The following is an 18901-nucleotide window of genomic DNA, read 5'->3' on the forward strand; positions in this document are numbered from 1 at the left end:
TAAAACTGAGTAGTTAGAGGGTTTTTTTGTATATTTGTTTCTGGGTTTTTGTTTTTGTTTTTTTAAAAGAAGAAAGGCACTTCAGGTTTGGAAAGCATGCCATACCCATTGTTATTGTGGCATAAATAACGCCCTCAGTAACCTGCAACCCTGGCCTGGGTCCAGCCGCAGCAAGCCTACCAAAAAGACCTGCACAATCAAAAGGAAAGAGAAAGGGAGACAAAGAGAGAAAGCCACAGATAAGCAAATGTGGAGAACAAGAGTATCAGCCTGGCTCCAGCCCAAGCTCCCCCCTCGTCGGTGAGGCTGCCCCATCCCTGCTGTGGACAGAGGAGCGTGCTGTACGGTGACACTCCAAACAGGGACAATGTTTTCAACCCATCCCTTCAAACAAGGCAATTCCCTTTAAAACAGAATCGTCACTGTAATTAAAATCAGCCAGGGCAGATGAGCTGTTTCAGCCAGAATAATTATTGCTCAGTTGGCAGTCACGTCGCCCCTTGCATTTTCACTCTGTTTCTTATCGCACCCTTCAATTATGCAAACACAGCCGAGGACGAGGACGATAACGGTTTAACACATTTCAGCCCAGGAGGGAAGGGAAGCAGCAGCATTTGCTGAAGCTGTAAAATGAAAGGCAGAGGCACCCCCAGCGGAGGGGTGGGAATCCTGCTGATGAAAGAGGGACCCCGAGACCCAGCGGATCTGCCCGCCTGCTTCATTTTAATTAATTCACCCATGGCTTGTTACAGTGCCTCAAAGTCCCACCTCTGACGCTGCATGAATACTCTATCTCCTCAGCCCATCTGGAGGCTTGCTTTGATGTCCTTTCTTGGCAGTGCACCCACTAATTTTAGTGGTGTTCCTATTTTTGTTCGATTTCACTACGCCCATTTGTTTGGAGATTCATGGGTGTCTTCCAAGGCTCATGCTGTAATTCCGTCAGAAACACTACTGGCACCTCCCTGGACCGCTGGCCTCTTCCCTACCCAGCTTGTAGGGAGGAGGGGGTGAGCACAGAGGGCTTGGGGGGTTACTGGAGTCAGGCTTTAGCATCTTTGGCCAGGGAAAACCAATGCATGTCCAGACTGCCCTTAAGCAGTCACATCAAGGTCTCAAGGCAGTCGCTAGCAATGAGCATCACTCCACGTAGGACAGGCACAGGGTATGATTACCATGAGATAAAGGGATGGGGAGCCCAGTTTTGTACTTGTGGAAGCAACAGGCAGGATTGAGACCTGCAGGTTTGCCTATACATCATGGAATTTGAAGCCTGATCTCTTAAGGCAAACTGGGGCATCAGAAGCTTCCCTGCATCGCCACCTGACCTCCCCCTCCACACAGCACACCATGCTTCACCCTCTCCTGAGCCCCCACAGCCTCCTCCGGCCACACGCCTGCGGCTCCACAACTCTCCCTGCCCCTCCTTCTCACTTACCCCAAGGCACCACCTCAAACATGAGGCTGCCAAAAAGCACAGAGATCCTCAGTGACATGCTGCTGCCGTCCTTCTCACGCAAACCACCTGAAAAGCCATGGGCACTACAGCACACCAGGCGGTTTGTGCAGAAGGGACCTGCAGAGGGGACGGGTGGCTGAGCAGTCTCAGGAGGCAAAGGCATCACACACCTCGGTTGCAAGGGACTGCCTGGACTTGCCCAGCCCATCTCTGCTCACTTCATGGGCTCCTATCTCCGCTCACGGCGTGATACTGCTCAGTATCACAGTGTCAAACAAAACCAGCTACTCATAGCAGGCAGACTGCTCATTTTGACAGTGCTGCCATCGTATGGGTCTTTTTCTCCTTTTTTGCAGGGCTCTGATCTCTTATTTCCTTAGGCATCTGACCGGCCTGGATTTCAATGGATGGTGGGTGTATCTGCATCTTTGAGCTGCAGGTTAGCGAGGAAAAGCAGAGGTTTAAGCTGAGTGTGTGCTTATCGCCCCTGCCAGCCAAGGCTCTGAACGGAACGTGAGTTTATGGAGCTGCCTGGATAACATAACCTGGGTCTCCCAGCACACGATCCCTGGCCATACTCCAGCTAATCCACTGTACGTCTTTAGATAATGTGCTAAGAGCCATGACATCTACTTTCCCAATATGCAGCAGGGAGAAAAAAGCTCACGTATCTTGCAGTGCAGGCAGCTGGAAAATCCCTGCAGGGACGAGGCTGCAGCAGCCTGTGCTGCCCTGGCTGCAGGAGGGCTTCAGCCCCTGCACCTTGCACATCACAGCCCTGACCTCAGCCAAACAACCCAGAGCACTTTGGCAAAACCAAGCTGACACCTAACTACGCACGGCAGAGCTGGGGGACCTCTCCTCTGCACCAAATGGTACGGCTCACCCTGGCCGTGATGAGGCTGCACCTTTTCGTGCCGGAGCTGGACACAATCTTCCTGTTCACCACTGTAACGCGGTTGCAGTCGAAACAAGATGGTTCAGGAAAATTAAGAACTTTCTACATCCCCCTTTTTTTTTAGCATCGTAACTCCTAAGCCTTTGTGAGAAGTGACCCACAGCGAGCTACAAGCTGCCCAGGAGCGCAAGGCGCACACGTGCAGTGAGGGCTGTTTGGCTACACCAAACCCTGGCCACTTAAAACAGTGGCACTGCTGGTGCCTTCCTGCCAGGGAGCTTCTGAGCCTGGTGGTGCACACCAGGGCTGGAAAGGACTCAGCTTCTCATATAAGCAGCTAGGATTCAACACCCAAGGGTTTAGATCCAGATCTTTTACCCTGAACTCTCACTTTGCTTGCCTCGACTCTCTCCGCTCAGCTCTGCCCCACGCCACGTATGTCACCTCCCCCACCCTGCTGCAGCCAAGGCGGACGAGCAGAGACCGGCTTCTGCAGCAAAGCGATATAATCTGCATCATTTGGGCTTAAATGGATTATAAAGCAATGACAAGATAATCTCTGCTACCACATCAGAGGAAGATAATCTCTCATGAAGGGTGTTCAACAAAAGGAGGATGCCGGAAGGGGTGGAAAGCCCACCGGTGACAGGTAGCGGTGGCACTGCTGGGGACATTGCTGGGAGGTACCGACCCGGGTGGTGAGTGAACCCGCATGTTGTCCCCTCACATGAAATGTGGCTTTTTAGTCAAGTTTACAGACAGTTAAGCTGCCACAAGAGACAGAGTTGAATAATCAGCCAATTGTAAAAACAGTGATGATGTCTAACAGACCAGAGTCATGGATTTTGAGCCTCAAAGGGACAGTTAGAGCAATAGGACACAAATGCAAGCCACCAAAGTTCCACCACTCACTCCTGAATAGAAACCTGCATTTGACTACAGCCTATCTGCCAGAAAACCACCAAAAGAACACACAGTGGTCTATATTATTTTACAGTGATATTATATTAACCCAAGTGTACTACTTATTTCTACAGGAAAGTTAAAAATGAGTAATTCAGTAGCCTTTTCTTTCCAACTACCATTAGATCTGCAATATCAACTGTGACCAGCATTAAAAAACAGTTTTGTCTCACAAGCTGTACGAAACGTCCACGCTTTTGTTTACTTGTTCTCATATATCTCAAGTCCTCCATCTCCCACACCCCCACCCTGAGAGTTAGCTGTGATATACCATTTACAGAGACATCATATGGCTCAGCCTCTTCATAATATCCCTCTGGGGATTCCATCTTGGGGACTGGAGGTTGTTTTGTTTCGGGAATCTGCAGAATAAATAAAGGAAGCATGATTTAAGGTAAAAACAGATCCTTGAAAAAAAGTGGGGCATCCTTCTTTTTTTTTTTAAGATGCACTAAAGTGCATCCTAGTGGATGAGATCTTTTAGGCGTGTATACCAGAATTTCCATGTCAAATGGTTGAGATGACAAAGAGGAAAGACTGCTGAGGGTTTCCAGTGTACAGTTAGCTCAGACATAAAGTTCTTCAAAATGACTGTATAATTGTGTCATAACTGTTATTTTATTTAATATTGCAGAAAGCCCTGGCAAGATCAACTCTTAAGTTTCCTCAAAAGCAGTAATTGCAACCTGTTGGCCTTACTGTGCACTGGGACTTCTGCCTGCTGCGCACACACACACACACACACCCAGCTGCTTATTGCAACTGGGGATGAACTTCTGTGCTACTGACTGTCCGAGCAGGGAAGCAGAAGAGCAGACATTTGGTGCAATCCTGGCTTTACACTGAAAAGCATAGCCTGAGCGGCTGCTGGTCGCGTCTCCAAGTCTCTAACTGAGAGCAAACAGCTAAAAATCCCTGCTTTAGGAACTACATCAGGAATCTTTAATGTGCTCTGAGCAAAATATGAAGGAAACGGATAAACAACACTGATGGAAAACAAGCCTTTGAAAAGAATCCAAGTGCTGGAAAATCCCTGTGGTGCCTGCCAAACCCCTCCCTAAACACAAGCAAGGGCTAGCAGGAAAAACAGTGCCTTGATCCTTTAGAAATACCAACGCGGGGGGCGGGGGGAGATAAGAAGAAACAAACTTTTTACTTTTCAACCAATTCACATAGCTATTGAACATCAGGACAGTGGAGCCAGAGATCACGGTGGGATGACCGCACAGCTTGTGCTCTTCCCAAAATACCTGGCATCCCACCTCCCTTCACGACCTGACAGTAGCATCCCTCTGCTCCCCAGGGAGGTGTCACTCAGGCCAAGTCACCCCCTGTCATCTGACAAGGGTATGCTCTGCCTCACAGCGCTTCAAGTGGCTTCTGACCGAGACCTATGCAAACCCTGGATAGGATGTTCAGTGCGTGCAGGGCTAAAGCCCCACTCCTCCCAGGAGCACAGGCAGAAGAGCAGGTTTCTCTTTATAGAGACAGCAACGTTGAATGTCATGGATCATGCATGGTCCTTCAGGCCAGCCTACTTGATTGCTCCTGGTGTCCTGGAGAAGAGGGGCCAGCTGGGCGTTAGCATTGCAGAGCAGTCTAAGGCAAGATCTCTTTGTAGGTTGTGCCAGCATCATCAAAAGCAGGTTCAAAGCTGCCCATCCTGCCTTGGCTACTTCCACCAACAGGTACTGCTGCCTAGAAGTAGAGAGGAAGCTTTGAAGCAAAAGACTTTTCTGGTCAGCAGCTTCCCACGAAGTAGGATGTTGCTGAGCCTGAGGGAGCTAGGAGCCCTGACCACACCGGCCAGAATCACGCATCTCTGTACCCACATGGTACAGAACACGAACTCTGCCAACCTTGCAAACTTCTCAAGTGTCTTGGATGAAAACTCCTCCCTGTGTGGGTCTGCCAGATGCTGTGAGCAGACACTGAGTTCGCTTTCCAGAGCCATGCAGGGGGGGACTGCTGGAAAACACTTGCCTCCAAACACTTAGAGGTTTAGAACTTGTCCTGATGTGTTAAATTAAAGAAACAAACCCAAACCTAGCCACTCCAAAGCTTTACTTAATCCCTTCCCTGGGAAGGGAATGTGTCTGCAATTACCATCTGTGGTGGCCTCCTGCATGTAGCCAGCTCACACAAAGAAACATTGTGGGTTTGTTTGGCACCATCCCGCAGGTGTCAGGGAAGGAGCCGTGGGGAAAGGGGTTGCTCTGTTTTGTTCCAAACTATGGAAGCCAACAGGGACTAGGTGGGACTGCACCTCAGCTGCCCCAGAAGCTATTTTTTTTCTTTTCTCTTTCCCTAAAGGCATGGAGTAGTTTTGTCTCTAAGTCAAAGAGTTTATACTGTGTTATTTAACCCAGGCTGGTCCACACAGAACATTTGCCTGTTGCATTACAGCACAACGGAACATGCAAATAAACCATCCTGGGCATCTGTATCTGCACGACTTTCTCAGTAAACGGTTGTAGAAAGCGGCAGAGCTGCCAGGGCTACTGTGGATGAAAAGTCACTGATATCTGAGCCACAGCCTGCAGGACTCACTCGTTAAAGGTTGCTTTGGGACAAATCCAAAGGAATTAGTGGGATCCAACTGGGCCACCCCTGTCAGTTTGCCCATTGACTGTTGGTGTCAGTGAATACCAGGGACAATCTGCTGTGCAGAGCTTTACCACCAAATTTCTCCTGTGCCTCAAAAAGCAAGCTTAGAACACCACCACAGGGTGCTTTAACATCACCAAACCAAAGAAAACTCTGCAGGGCTAGAGTAAGTATACTCTGAGGTCCTCTCCTAACATTCCCATTTGTGTAAGGAGCTGTGCCCCTCTCCCTCCTCCACTGCCCAGGTGGCCATGGCTCCGGCCCCTGCCAGGAGCAGCAAACACGGCAGGGAAGATTCATGTCCCCACAGCAGCGATTGTCACACACTACCTGAGATCACATTAAAGCTCTCCCCAGCCCCACCCCCTGAGGTATGCTCAGGCACCCTTGCTGCCAACAGCTCCCTGGTGCTCAGATGCTCACAGCAAGGAGGTACTTGACTGCTTTATCCAAGGGAGGTCAGCCCCAGTGGTAAGCAGGGGGGAGGAGGCAGTTCCAGCACAGGCCTGGGAGAAGACAGGTGGCTTAGGTACCCTTCTCAGCTAAAATCCAAGAGTGTTTTGTTTTTTTTTTTCTAATTCCTTCATTTAACTTCCTGAGTGCCCATCAGAATGCTGGGCTGCACCAAGTACAAGCAGAGATGCCTGGGGGACACCCAGCTGCTGCTTCCCTGGTCACGACTCAGTTCCACTGCTCATGCCTTCAACTCCACTGCACTGCTGTCCTCCTGCCTCCCTCCCTGCCACAGCCACTACCCCCTCCCGCTTTGAGAAATCCAAAGCCAAACAGCAGTTCCTGTTCTGGGCACTGCTCCCAGGCAACTCCATCTCCAGCGCCATATCCTGAGCCACTGCATGGGCAGAGGCTCCCTGGGGCTGGAGCAGCTCCCATCAGGCAAATGCACTGCCTCCAAGGGTTTGTTGGCTGCATCCCACTCTATCCCCTTGTCTTCCCAGCTCCTCCAGTGAACCCCCGCTGAGCCACACAGCCCCCTGAGCAGAAGTCCTGGGGCATCACCCTGCATCCTCATTCTTGGGAAAGGAGTAGATCTCTCTCCGTGGTTGATGAATGCACCACCCCTCCATGTCTTCCGTCCTCCCCATGCACACTCCCTGCCCTCCTTTCCTTTCACATCCCAAAATTCCAGCTACAGCAATTCCCACATGGGACCAGCTACCAAACAGCAATATCCATGTGTCAAGGGTGACCTGTGTCTCTAGGACAGCAGAGCTGGCTTACTGGCACAGAGACGAAATCCCACTGAAAGCTGATGGTGCTGAACTGGACCTTTGCTAGATTTATAGCTGCCCTATGGAAAAAATCTACAGTCCCAGCGACAGCTTGCGGATAAGCGGGCTGCACAACCCGCATAACACCCAGGACAGTCGCCCAATGCACAGACAACCCCACGCACTTCAGCTGGAAGCAAACCTGATCTTCTTTGCAGATGGCCAAACTGCAAGGCTCTGCCAGCTAGGGAGATTCTGGGGATCGCCCCGCTGCCCTGCAGCTGAATAATGGCTTTTGTAAGCTCCTATCAGCAGCCCAGGCACACCTGCTTTACATCTCAGGGGATATTTCCAAAGCAACAGTTGAGAGCCACCATCTCTTTCTTTCTTTCTTTCTTTGAAAACATCAGTTGTCTTCCTTCTGTCTGCCTGGATTGCCACGCTATGGGTGCGGTTTTCCCTGGCAGGGAACACAGCCCATTCTGCACAGTACTCCTGCACACACACGTGAAGCCCCAGGCTCCCACAGCTGCCTGCTCCATCTGCTCATGAGCTTTGGGAAACACAGGGGTTTCTGGATACCCAGCCATCTCGGAGCACCAGCCGGCTGCAGCGCCTGCACCAGCTGCACGCTGACCTGCACTGTTCATAAAGACGACAAGTAAAGGTGGAAACCTGGACACTGGGGAGTCCTTAGCTCAGGGGTCCTCAAACTTTTTAACCAGGGGGCCGGCACGCGGATGCAGTGGCAGGCAGTCATCTGCGGCTGCTTGGTTCCCCCCCGGGCTGGGGCGGGGGGTTCTGTAAATACCGGGGGCTGGATTGAGGACCCTGGGGGGCCGTATCTGGCCCATGGGCTGTAGTTTGAGGACCCCTGCCTTAGCTGAATTTTTTTTTTTTATTTCTTTAAATAAAGCTCACCAAGACTTACTTGCCTCACTAACATACACAGGCAGAGGTTCTCCATTTAGCCATGCTGCACAGTACATAACAGAAGTGACGTCTTGGGGTTTCAGATCCCCAGGCTGAGGGCTAGACAGTGAAAAGCAAAGGATTTGCAGAACATACCTTTGGAGGGGGGAGGTCCGGCAGGCTCTTCTGAGGAGGGGATGAATGCAGTCCTGAGTCTCCATTGGTCAAGGAGTCTCTCCGGTCCAGCGCTGCAAGCCAGAAACACAATTATATCAATGACATGTGGCATTTCCCAGCAGCGCACTCGCTACCCGGGGCTGTGCAGGAACAGCGAGGTGCTATTTCAGTAGGAACCAGAGTGACAATTACAGGCAGTGCTGCAGGGCCACCATGTCATTTCAGGCCATGCCCAGGAATGTGGCACTAGGAGATGCAGCAAAAGAGCTGGCCTCTGGTTTTAGGGCATGTTTTTCCTTCTGGGGGGAAAACTGGGAAGCCCAGACCTACTGCTGAAACTTTAAAGAGTCTTGAGAAGCAGCATGGGCAGACACTACAGAGTGCCTGGAAATCCATAGTACTTTAGTCCTTGCTAGCTCTGATCTCTGCTACGGAGAGCAGACAGATCAGTGACTGGCCCTGCCTCTACTGTGTTTCCACAAAACTGGAGCTCATACCACCCTGCTCCCACAGCAAACTGCAAAGGTTGCTGCCTAGCTGAGATGCACAACGGTTTACCAAAGGCAGCCAAGAACAGTAATCTAATCGCTACTGAAGGAAGAGTTGCTCTTGAAGCAGCCCAGGACAAACGTGTGAAAGGGCATATGGCAGCAGAACTGCTCCAGGCGATCTGCCTCTGCCTCTGGAAAGTCAGATTTTCCAAGCAGCTGAATGCAGAGTGATTCAGTGGCCGGAGGGTAAACGAAAAGCTCAGAAATCTCGTGTTCGGCCCCTCTTCCCCCACCACAAAACTCCTCGGTGGCTTCAAATAAGTGCCCAAATCCCACGACCTCTGAGATAGCACAATGCAGCAGTGCTCAGGAACAAGTGGGAGCAAGGCACAAATGGCTGAAAAATGAAGGACTTTGAAGGCATTATACTGTGTAGAGGGGAAGTCCCTTTTGCACAGTGTCTCTTGCCAAATCCTTTGGGAGAAATGAGGCTAAGGTATCCAGATTCTGCAAGTCCAGTAAATTAAGTGAGGGAATTAAGTCCAAAATCTGCAGCGAGTTGATGCTCCGGCTGCCTTAGTCACCTGCTGATGCTCCAGCCGCATTCCTTGGGCACACACAGAAACCGCCAAGGCATCATGCAGTGCCCAGCAGTGGTTAGCACTGCACTCAGAAGACGTGGGCCAGGACTTTGCTGCATATTTCTGGGCTTTAAAAATAGAAGCTGGAAACCACATTACTTTGTTCACGTCTGGGGCTTGGAAGCCATGATGACAGCTCTGCCCTGCCAGGCTGTAGCCAGCTCCTGGCCTGGTGGCACAAGAGCCCAAGACATCTCTTGTGACAAATTTCTCCTTTTGATGCAGATCTACTGGTCATCAGCACTGGCTAACTTCAGCAAGTCAGGAGGGCATGGAGATCCTTGGATCAACAGATGCCAACTTCAAGCAGCTGCCTGCACCCTGCCAGTGGGGCTGCTGGATGTCTTGTAAGGTTCAGAGTAAAGCAGTTGAGGACGTGGGGAGACCCACCTACCAAAATACCCCATGATTATACCGCCAGACACACTTCTACAGGTTGCTGTGGGAGGTTAGCCTTTTCTGTAAAGGACCAAGGAGACGGCACTGTCCGGGCAGACACCTTCCACCAACAGTAGCTGCTGAGGCCATGGCTACTTTTGGAAACATCAGAAAAAAGGCTGAGATTTCCTAAAGCCCCAGATGGGCTACTCCCCGAGGGGATTATTTCTGCACTCACAGTTGTACATCAGGGAACTTTTTAGGGGCCTCTTTAGCAAAGAGAAGCAGGCCAGCTTGCGTCCTCCTGCATCAGGCAGAACCTCCTATGCTCAGCTCCACAGAAGAGAAATCCCTGCAGCAGCAAAAAACACTGCCAAACCCTTCACAATTGGTGGCCATCTGTTCTCTACTCTCCAGCAAACCTAGTAATCATCCCACTGAACCTCACCGTGCCAGGAAAATGCTGTCTGATTTCTGTACCAGCGGTTCCTCCTCCCCCCAACCTTGGGGCACAGGACGGGGACCACAGCTTCAGTCCTCACCCTGCTGGAAACCTGCCCACCTCCATGGACACATGCCCACGTACTCCAGCTGAGGAGCAGAGTAGGACATGTTGGAGCTTTGATTTTCAGGCTCTGTGCAGGAAGAAACACCCCTTTAACCTTCATCCTGACAAGACCCCTGGGAGAGGTTACGGGGTTTTCTGCTCTGAGGTTGCAGAGGGCTGCGATCACTGTGGCCAGCCTATGGGGACAAGCAGTGACCACACGCTTTCTGCACGGAGAGTGCTGCACATGCCCCTTCCTTCTGCTACACACAGGGCCACAAATCACAGGCTGCTCCCTTACTGGGTGGGAGGGAAGCAGTTATTTTCTCCTAGACAAGCATTAACACTTTTCAGGTGTCTTCCGATTAAGATGTCTCTCTAAAACCTGGAATTTGGAGAGCATTTAGGAAAGGGAAGGAAGAAGAACAAACAGCAAAAAGACTGCTAAAATTCACATCTGTACTAACTGTTACTTGTCTGTACTCTCAGTTCTTTGTAAAAGCAAATGTCTCCTAGTATTTGGGCTAAGAGGACTGCAACGTGCATCACCAGGAGCCTTACGCTTCCCAGACTCCTGCACCTTGATCCCTCCAGGAAGAGATCGCATTTGGCTCACTGAAGAGCTACGTAGACTTGCAGGGTAGAGACTTGCTGCGTTTCTCGAGTAAATGAGATCAAGTAAACGATGGTACTCACTTCAGTGAATTCAATTATTGTACCATAAAAAGGCATCTCAAAAGCAGCGTACTGTTCGCTTAAATCCCTACAGACAGAATTGCAAGTAGATACAGTGAGCAGTGAAATATGTTTTTTGTAGAAATCGCATATTTTAAGGTTTGGAGGAGGGAGGTTTGGAGCTGATGTATTATCACTTTGGAAAGCATTTCACCCTGAGCTGCTTGGAGCACACCTGAGCACAGTTCTGGTGGTGAAGAGACCCTGCAGGGCACAAGAGGTCCTGCTGGCCTCAGCCAAAAGAGTGTGGTCACCACATCCCATTGAAGACTTTTTGGTGAGACCAAGAGCACAGAGTGGCAGTAGACAAAAAGGGTAAAGGGAGCTGCATAATCACTGGAGCTCTGTATCACAGCCCCTTGCACCAGTGGGTACCAGGGCCCCTCCACCTGCTACACTTGAACCTGCAGGTCCCACTGCAGACCGGACAGGCACAGACCTCTCCACCCAGTTACAGAGGAAGGATCAGGGCCATACACCCAGCTGCAGCTACGGCTAAGATTCCATATGTGTGTCTCACTGACTTCAGCATTTCCAAATAACTCAGAAGTTTTACTTGGAATAGGGAGGTTGCTGAAAACGGAGAAAGAGAGAAGTGCCAGGTCCCACAGGGAGTGTCTGAGTGGGTAGGCTCATGGCCTTGATAGGGAAAAGTCTGAAATAAAAGAACAAACTCCAAAAATAAATTGTCTGAAGTTTGCCCCTGTGTTTCAGCATGGTAGATCATTGCAAGCCTTGTTTCATCCACCAAAAAAAGAACTTATATAAAGAGAAGTTTCTGTTCCTGCCTAGCAGCTGGGAGCTACCAGGACGCTGGGCAATCCTGTTACGGAGCATCACAGCATCACCCAGAGGGCCCTGTCTGGAGATCACATTGAGGCTGCATGTGTAACCTGGATGGATGGATATCCTGTCTTCAGCAGTATTTGAAGTTGACCTAAATTCAGCTGCAGGTATTTTAAATAACAAAACAAAAACAAACAAAACCCACCACAAAACAAAACAAAACAAAAAAACCCAAAACAAACAACTCTGGAGTGGAGCTATCCCAACTATTGCAGGACCAGCACATCAACAGCAGGCTGCACTGATGTGTCCTCATCTCATCTATCTGAATGGAAAACTTTGGGGTAGGGTCAGCCTCCAGCTAGGTGTGCATTAAGGAGATGTGTGCCACCAATAATCTCATTTTACGCAACTATCAAAGACAGCTTTCATGATGAACTTCAAAGAGCAGAACATTTTTAGACAATTATGTTCTTTGCCATGTTACAAATTCAAAAGCTGGGAAATCTAAATTGGAAATGAATATTTTATCTAGGTTTAATTTCTTGGCTTGTACACTGCAGAAGTCTCGCATCCCCGGGAGACGAAGGTGCTCTCCCGTGCAGATAGTGAGGGTGCAGGCTGCACCTGGGGGCTCGCCTCGCAAGGTTGGGGTGACACAGACCCTCTGGGCTAGCACAGAGCAACACACTAAAGATGACACGTGCTTTTAAGGTCTCAAAGAGGTGAAGTGCCTTGCTTTGTGGCCAAAGGAAACATGAAGGTTTCCTGAAATATTTCAGACACTGCAGCTTCAAGCCTTAGAAGGCAACATTTTTATCCCAAAATAATGCCCTCCAAAGCGTTACTTCCAGGAATAACCTCACAGTATTGGCAAAGACTACTATTTCTAAGGGAATGTCATGAAAACGGCAGTCCTTCCACACCATCAACTGCCTCAGCCCTCAGAGCTGCCAGAGCCCCCCCCCCCCACCCCGCACTGGTAAAGCAAGCCTCTAACCACCTATGTGCCTTCCTCACCCTGTTAGATGCGATGCAACTATTAATCTTCACTTCCCTACCTTTGTCTTGCTTTTCCTGGTCACCTTGCTGTTTATGGACGGTCACTTTGTTCATATAAATATATTCCTCATCACCACCTGCAACCAAAGGGAGAAGTGAACTCTTTACCCACCCACTGCTTTCATCTTGCTAAGTTTTTCCACAAAGGCCAACGTAAAAAGTGTTTCTGCTGAATACATTTGGGGAGAGCATGTTGGTTGAGGCAATGTGCAGAAAAAACCCCAAGCAATAATAAAAAGCAAAAAAAATTAAATGCTTTATAGTCAGGAAATTCCGTAAGTTAAAATTTCTACTTAAACATTCACTTGGCCAAACAGTACATCCTGTGTATTTTACAAAGTGGATTAAATAAACTTAAGGTTTAATAAGGAAAACAGAAAGGATCAGGAATCTTGGGAATCCTTTGCTTGTAAAGCTGGACACACAACTACAGTAATTTTACATAAACATTAGAGGTCACTGCAAAAATAACCTCTGTTTCATTTTCTCCTTCTAATTTTCATGTCTCCCATTCCCACCAGCCTCCAAGAAAACGTTGCTTCAAGGCCCCGTAGCAATTCCCATGAGAGCCCACTGTCCCATCCTCCATTTTCCTTGCCTGTACCACCAGACTTGGTGTAGACCCGCAGAAGGTCGGAGAGGAAGCTCTTCTTCACAATGGCAGTGCTGCTCAAATTCTCCTTGTCCAGTATCCTCAGAAAATCTTCAAGTTCTGTGAGCAGCTGCTCGAGAGCTACAACAGCAACAAAGACAACAGTTGGTGAAGCAGTTGGGTGGCGTGTCAAAACAGGACATATGTTAATTCTGTGTTTTCCAAGATTTTTTTCCATTTTTCTGCCCAGGGATAATACAGGTTTCATTTTCCAGCTTGAACCCTTCCCCTAGTTTTGAAAGGAGAGTCCCAAAACCTAAAAACCTCCATGTTCCCTTAGTCTGTTCGTACAGCAACAGAATCCCATGTATATAGCTATGCTTCCGACAGGGCTCTTTGCTCAAGGGAGAAAAGCCCCGAGGGATGCTGAGCACTAGGCCTGAGATTACACAAAAGCAGCTAGCAAGATCTTGACACTTGAATCTTGAGTCCTGGTAAACATCATTCAAACTTCACGTAGACTGGGATCTACTAAAGACCTTGCTTTTTGTTCCCTCTTTCCAAGCCGCCTCCTCCTCATTTCTCTGCCTGTAACAATTTGAAAACGTTTACGTGTATTCCCCAAAAGAGACAAAAAACCCCCACCCCAAAACCTCCACATCCATAAATCATAATCCAGTAACTTCTCAGGCCACCTTGCTTGGGTAGTGACCACACAGGTCACTGTGCCACGTGGAACTGAAGGACCCGAGACAGAGCAGCGCCCCAGACAGCCTCAGGAAAACCTGCCGTATGGCAGATCCAGCACACCGCTCCCAGCACTGGTGGCTAAGCCGGGCTAATAGGTTTGTTTTCCTCCCAAGGAGGTGCTACTCAGCTCTGCCAACAACAAATCACTTCTCTGACAGGGCTCACGCTGAAGCAACAGGCGTTTAATTGCTTGCTTTTGTTCACAGCAAAGTTTATCGTGGTCTAATTAGCAGCAGTGGCAGGAGCCCGGTCCAGCGAGGAAATAACAGAGCATTATGTGGAGAGAGGAAACACCACGCAAGAATGATGGTGTGTGGGAAAAGCGTGGAAAACACAGCTGGGGCTGTTCCTCGCCTTGGGAGGCTCCCCTGCTACCTCACTCCATCACTCCCTGATGCTAAGGAGCTGCGGGGGAGATGGGCAGCAAAGCTTGGGTTTGCCACTGCCAGGCTGCGAGCTGGGCTGTGACTCCAGCACGTCACCGAGGAACACGACATATGGATGATTTAACTGGGGCGATGCTCCATTTTCTTTACTTAGAGCATTTCCACGCTGTATGCTCCCATGGTACCCCCGCGAGTCACAGTTCACACCAATGAATGCGAAAAGTGTTAACATTTTGGTTTCATAGTACGAACTGTTTGCAGCATATCTAGTTTAAGCAGTACCACCTCCAAGGTCACAAAGAATATTTCTTTAAGAAGGTGATGGCTCTCACCTGCCCTTACCCCCCCATCTTTAGCCATGAGGCAACCATTCCTTAGGCAAACCGATAAATAAAGCATAAATTACACTGTAAAGGTTTATGTTGCTAGCCATTAATTGAAAAACATGCTACTGCTCTCAAACTGTATTAATCTTCACTAGCTTGACTGTAAAGCAGTCTAATGACTCCAGATCACTCAGTAACGGCTCCAGAGGAACCCAGCTCTTCACACTTTGTTTTATACCCTCTACACCCAACTAATTCTCTTCTGGTCTGATTTAGGATCAGTAGGGAATGGAAAACACCTATATCATGCTGCATTAACTTGAATATTTTGAGTAGCTGCTGTTTTGCCCAGAGCAAGCAAGAATCATTTCAAGAAATAACAGCTTTTTTCATAAACTGTAAGGGAACAGGTACTATTTGTTGACAACAATACTAGATGCCACTGATATCATTACACAATGAACTGTGAGCATTGGGTGTCAAACATGCTCATAACCGGCTTCTCTCAAGCCTCAACGATGCTGCTGCTTCTGAGTTTTTTTAAACTCCACCAAGGTAAATCCCAGCTTTTCTATGATCACTCATGTACTTCAGTGGCCCATTTCAGAAAATTTAAATTGAGGTTGGTTCCTGCTGGTCAGGTGTGGTGGACAGGGCATTTGTGTCAGGGATGGAATCGGAAGAAACAGCGTAAAAAAATACCTAACCTTAATCTGAAGCTTCAGAAGCAGGCCAGCTCCCAAGAGCTGCCCACATGGATGTCATGATACTGGGTTCACAGGGAAGGGTGTATAATTCCTATTCCCTCCTCCACCCCTGTGACTGCAGAAAATGACTTTATTCTTCTCCCAGGCATCCACAGCTAGCACTCACACAGGGCCGAGCACTTATGAATAGCACAGCCCATACAGTAGGTTACATTTTCCAGCCCACCAAAGCTGAATTCAGGCTTCTAGTGCCTCAAAGCAACTCATTTAGGATGTGATCCTGGGGCCACAGAGGTCAGTGGAAAGACTCTGTCAGACTTCAATGGATTCACACTTCAGGGACTCAAGAGAGATTCATTTTGCTCTTCTTCAGCAAGAAGCAGCATAGAAACCGTCTGCTTCTGTGCAAGTATCTCTTTGATCTCAGCTGGACATTCCCAATCCAAACCTGATACCTGCAAAAATAAACTGCCATTGAAATGAATGTGACCATTCATTCTCTTATATCAGAAGGAGAACGAGCTAATACTTACTGGGGAGCGATAAGCGTGAGAAGTAAGAAGAATTAATACAATGAGGGTCTATAAGATCCTCTGTGCAAGCAAGTGTTGCAGCAGGTCAACAGGACTAAGACAACTGAAAGCCCATGTACGTCAAACCATCTCAGGATTTTGAATGCTGGAAACCATTGTTAGATCTCAGCTAAAGACTTGGCACGCTGTGGTGATGATGCATTGAACATGCTCATGGGAAAAACAGGTTGGTGGTTATCCAAGGCAGCCTGAAACAAATGGCTCTTGCTCCAAGCCGCACTGGTTTTTGCTCCTTATCTTAGCAGTTTAGAAACAAGAGCATATAAAGAGATGACATCTGTAGCTAGGCTTGCTCTGCAGGGCAACAGTTAACAGATGAAGCAATGCATTTCCAAAATCAAATGACTGTGAGCAGCAGGATGAGAGATCTGAAGTAGACAGAGCCCGGGTCACAAGGCAGTGCAATTCTCAGAGATGCTTTTGAGAAACCTCCTACCACAGCTACATGGCTCTTCTCAACTCTCATAGCACTTATTCGTGAACCCCCAAGCACAATGTGACTCAAGTAATCTTTCTGGCACCATCTGAAATAAATACCTCCATAGCACTTGCAAAAATTCAGCCTACTCCACAGAAACTGGGAGATTACCTCTAAGGTTAAGATGGGCCCAGAAGAATTAAGAGACCTTGCCAAGATCACTGTGAATACCTCTGCTGAATCCAGTCCTCTCAAGCCCCAGGGTATGACCTACTCCGTCTCCTTACAAAGGATGGCCACAGATACGAGCTGTGCTGTGATGGTTAATGGTACCCCATATCATGCTATTCTTCTCCATGGCCACAGGCATCAGTCACTAGACAAAACCCATAAGGATTTCTCAACACACGACAGAGGGAGGTACAGAAGCATCACAGTCAATGAAAAACATGGCTTATTTGCATCTGTAGTGAATGGATGATCATCACTGAAAGGACTGAACTTTAAGGTGTACAGAAACATCACATCTTTATTGACGTAGTAAGGACTTACAGCATGGGGGTTACAACCAGAACTACCAGCTCCTCCTGGATGCGCTTAACTGGATGAGAAATGTTCTCCCTCCTTTTACTCCAAGACAACGCAATCCTATTTACAGAAACTCCTGGGCAGACCTCTGACCACAGCAGACTCTCTCTGTTCGAAGGCTGCAATGTTGGTCTCAGCAATAAGCAAAGAATTGCTCAAAACACGGCCGGTCTGTTTCAACGGCAATTCAGTGGCAGCAGGACAGCACTGAAAAGGGCTTCTTTTGGCAGGAGTCTACGGCCTTTCTTTGCAGACAGAAAGTCTCTTGCATTGCAGCAGCGTCTATCCTAGTTCATGTGAGACGAGAGCCAAAAATGCAGCAGCTTGCAAAGCCCCCATTGAGGAAGCACATTCCTTGCAAAAGAGCTGCCAATTTCGCCTGACACCAAGGTCACTGAAAGGTAAATGACCATTAAACTAGATTATAAAAGCCATTCCTACCAACAACCACTGATCTTTGCCATTGTGCTACAATAACAACCTACGTCTACATCTAATTACTTTGTGTCTTGGCCTTATGAGGAAATGGAAAGACAGGCTCAGAATGAACTTTCATTCAAGTGTTTTTAGTAACCACTGGGCAGGATTATATTAGACCATTTAATCTAAAATCAATTATTTATTTTATCAAGGTAGAGGGGCCTCAGTCACCGGACAAGGAACTGTAATAAGATACATACTAAAAGACAGACTCTTTCCTCTACTGAGAGGAGAGGTGAAAGATAAGGAGTATCATTTGCTAACAGGAAACTAAGGCAGAGAGAGATTAAGCAATTTGTCCAAGGATATGGGTGTATTCTCCAGCAGATCAGGAATACAATCTAGCTTTCCTGTGTCCCAGCCTGCAGATCTCACTCCCAAACCACACTTCCTTGGATCCTGAACTGCTGGGAGATTTCCCACCTTCCTGCTGAAGCAGGATCTGGGTTTGGTACTTTTGGCTTCACCCCTTCTAGAAGGGGCTGGGCTCAGCTGCTGGCAAACCACATGTATGCAGGCAGCTGGTAAATACCTGCAGCCTGTGGAATGCCAAGCTTTTCGCTTCAAAAACCTCGAGAAGTCCAGAGATAGTGAAACCAATGACAACGTTGTGATTCATGCAAGCATCAGGCTGCAGAAGCAGAGGGGCTCCCAAGGGGCACCTCGAGGTACCTGCGCATCCCCAGCCTCCCTGGAACACCTCCTCTCCAGTACAGCCCATGGCAGCCTTTCGGCCCCCATTTCCCACTGACCGGCTCTGGCTGGCAGCACTGGGATTCCCCAGGGGCTGCTTTGGCAGAAAGCAGTTCCTTTCTTGCCCTGGTTTCTTTTTTTCTCTGCTGCATAAAATCAATAGGGCAGCTGATGAGCGTGCAGAGAGGACAGGCGGGTACAGAGACAGCATTCAGGCTGCTGAATAGCGAGTGCTGTCAGCAAAGCTGAAGGACCCAGCCCAGGCCTCCTTGGCTTATTTGGAGTCTTACAGTAACAGTTGGCCTTTGCAAGAGGGAAAAAGTCACCCACGATGACAGCTAGAGAAGGCCATTCTCCCCAGCTGTGAGGAAAGGCAGATGCGTGGATGGTGACAGCTGTAACAGCTGGATGACCCCTACACACGGGGCCACTTTCCAAAACAGCAAAGCAGATCCTTCCTCAGGCAAACTGACCCTCCTCATC

General features: G+C 48.7%; 1 protein-coding gene across 2 annotated transcripts in view; it reads right to left on the minus strand.

Moving 5' to 3' along the window:
- The window catches only part of AFAP1L2 (actin filament associated protein 1 like 2), a 74245-nt gene that overhangs the window by 13078 nt on the left and 42266 nt on the right, over positions 1 to 18901 (minus strand). For both annotated transcript variants that reach the window (XM_080403364.1, XM_080403365.1), the window contains exons 2-5: positions 13484 to 13618; positions 12885 to 12962; positions 8225 to 8316; positions 3592 to 3682 (exon numbers count right to left, since the gene is read on the minus strand). In XM_080403364.1, the coding sequence (XP_080259490.1) occupies positions 3592 to 3682; positions 8225 to 8316; positions 12885 to 12962; positions 13484 to 13618 (396 nt within the window). The remainder of the gene's footprint in view (positions 1 to 3591; positions 3683 to 8224; positions 8317 to 12884; positions 12963 to 13483; positions 13619 to 18901) is intronic.

This window comes from Falco punctatus (assembly GCF_963210335.1).
Source record: "Falco punctatus genome assembly, chromosome: 9".
Lineage (NCBI taxonomy): Eukaryota > Metazoa > Chordata > Aves > Falconiformes > Falconidae > Falco > Falco punctatus.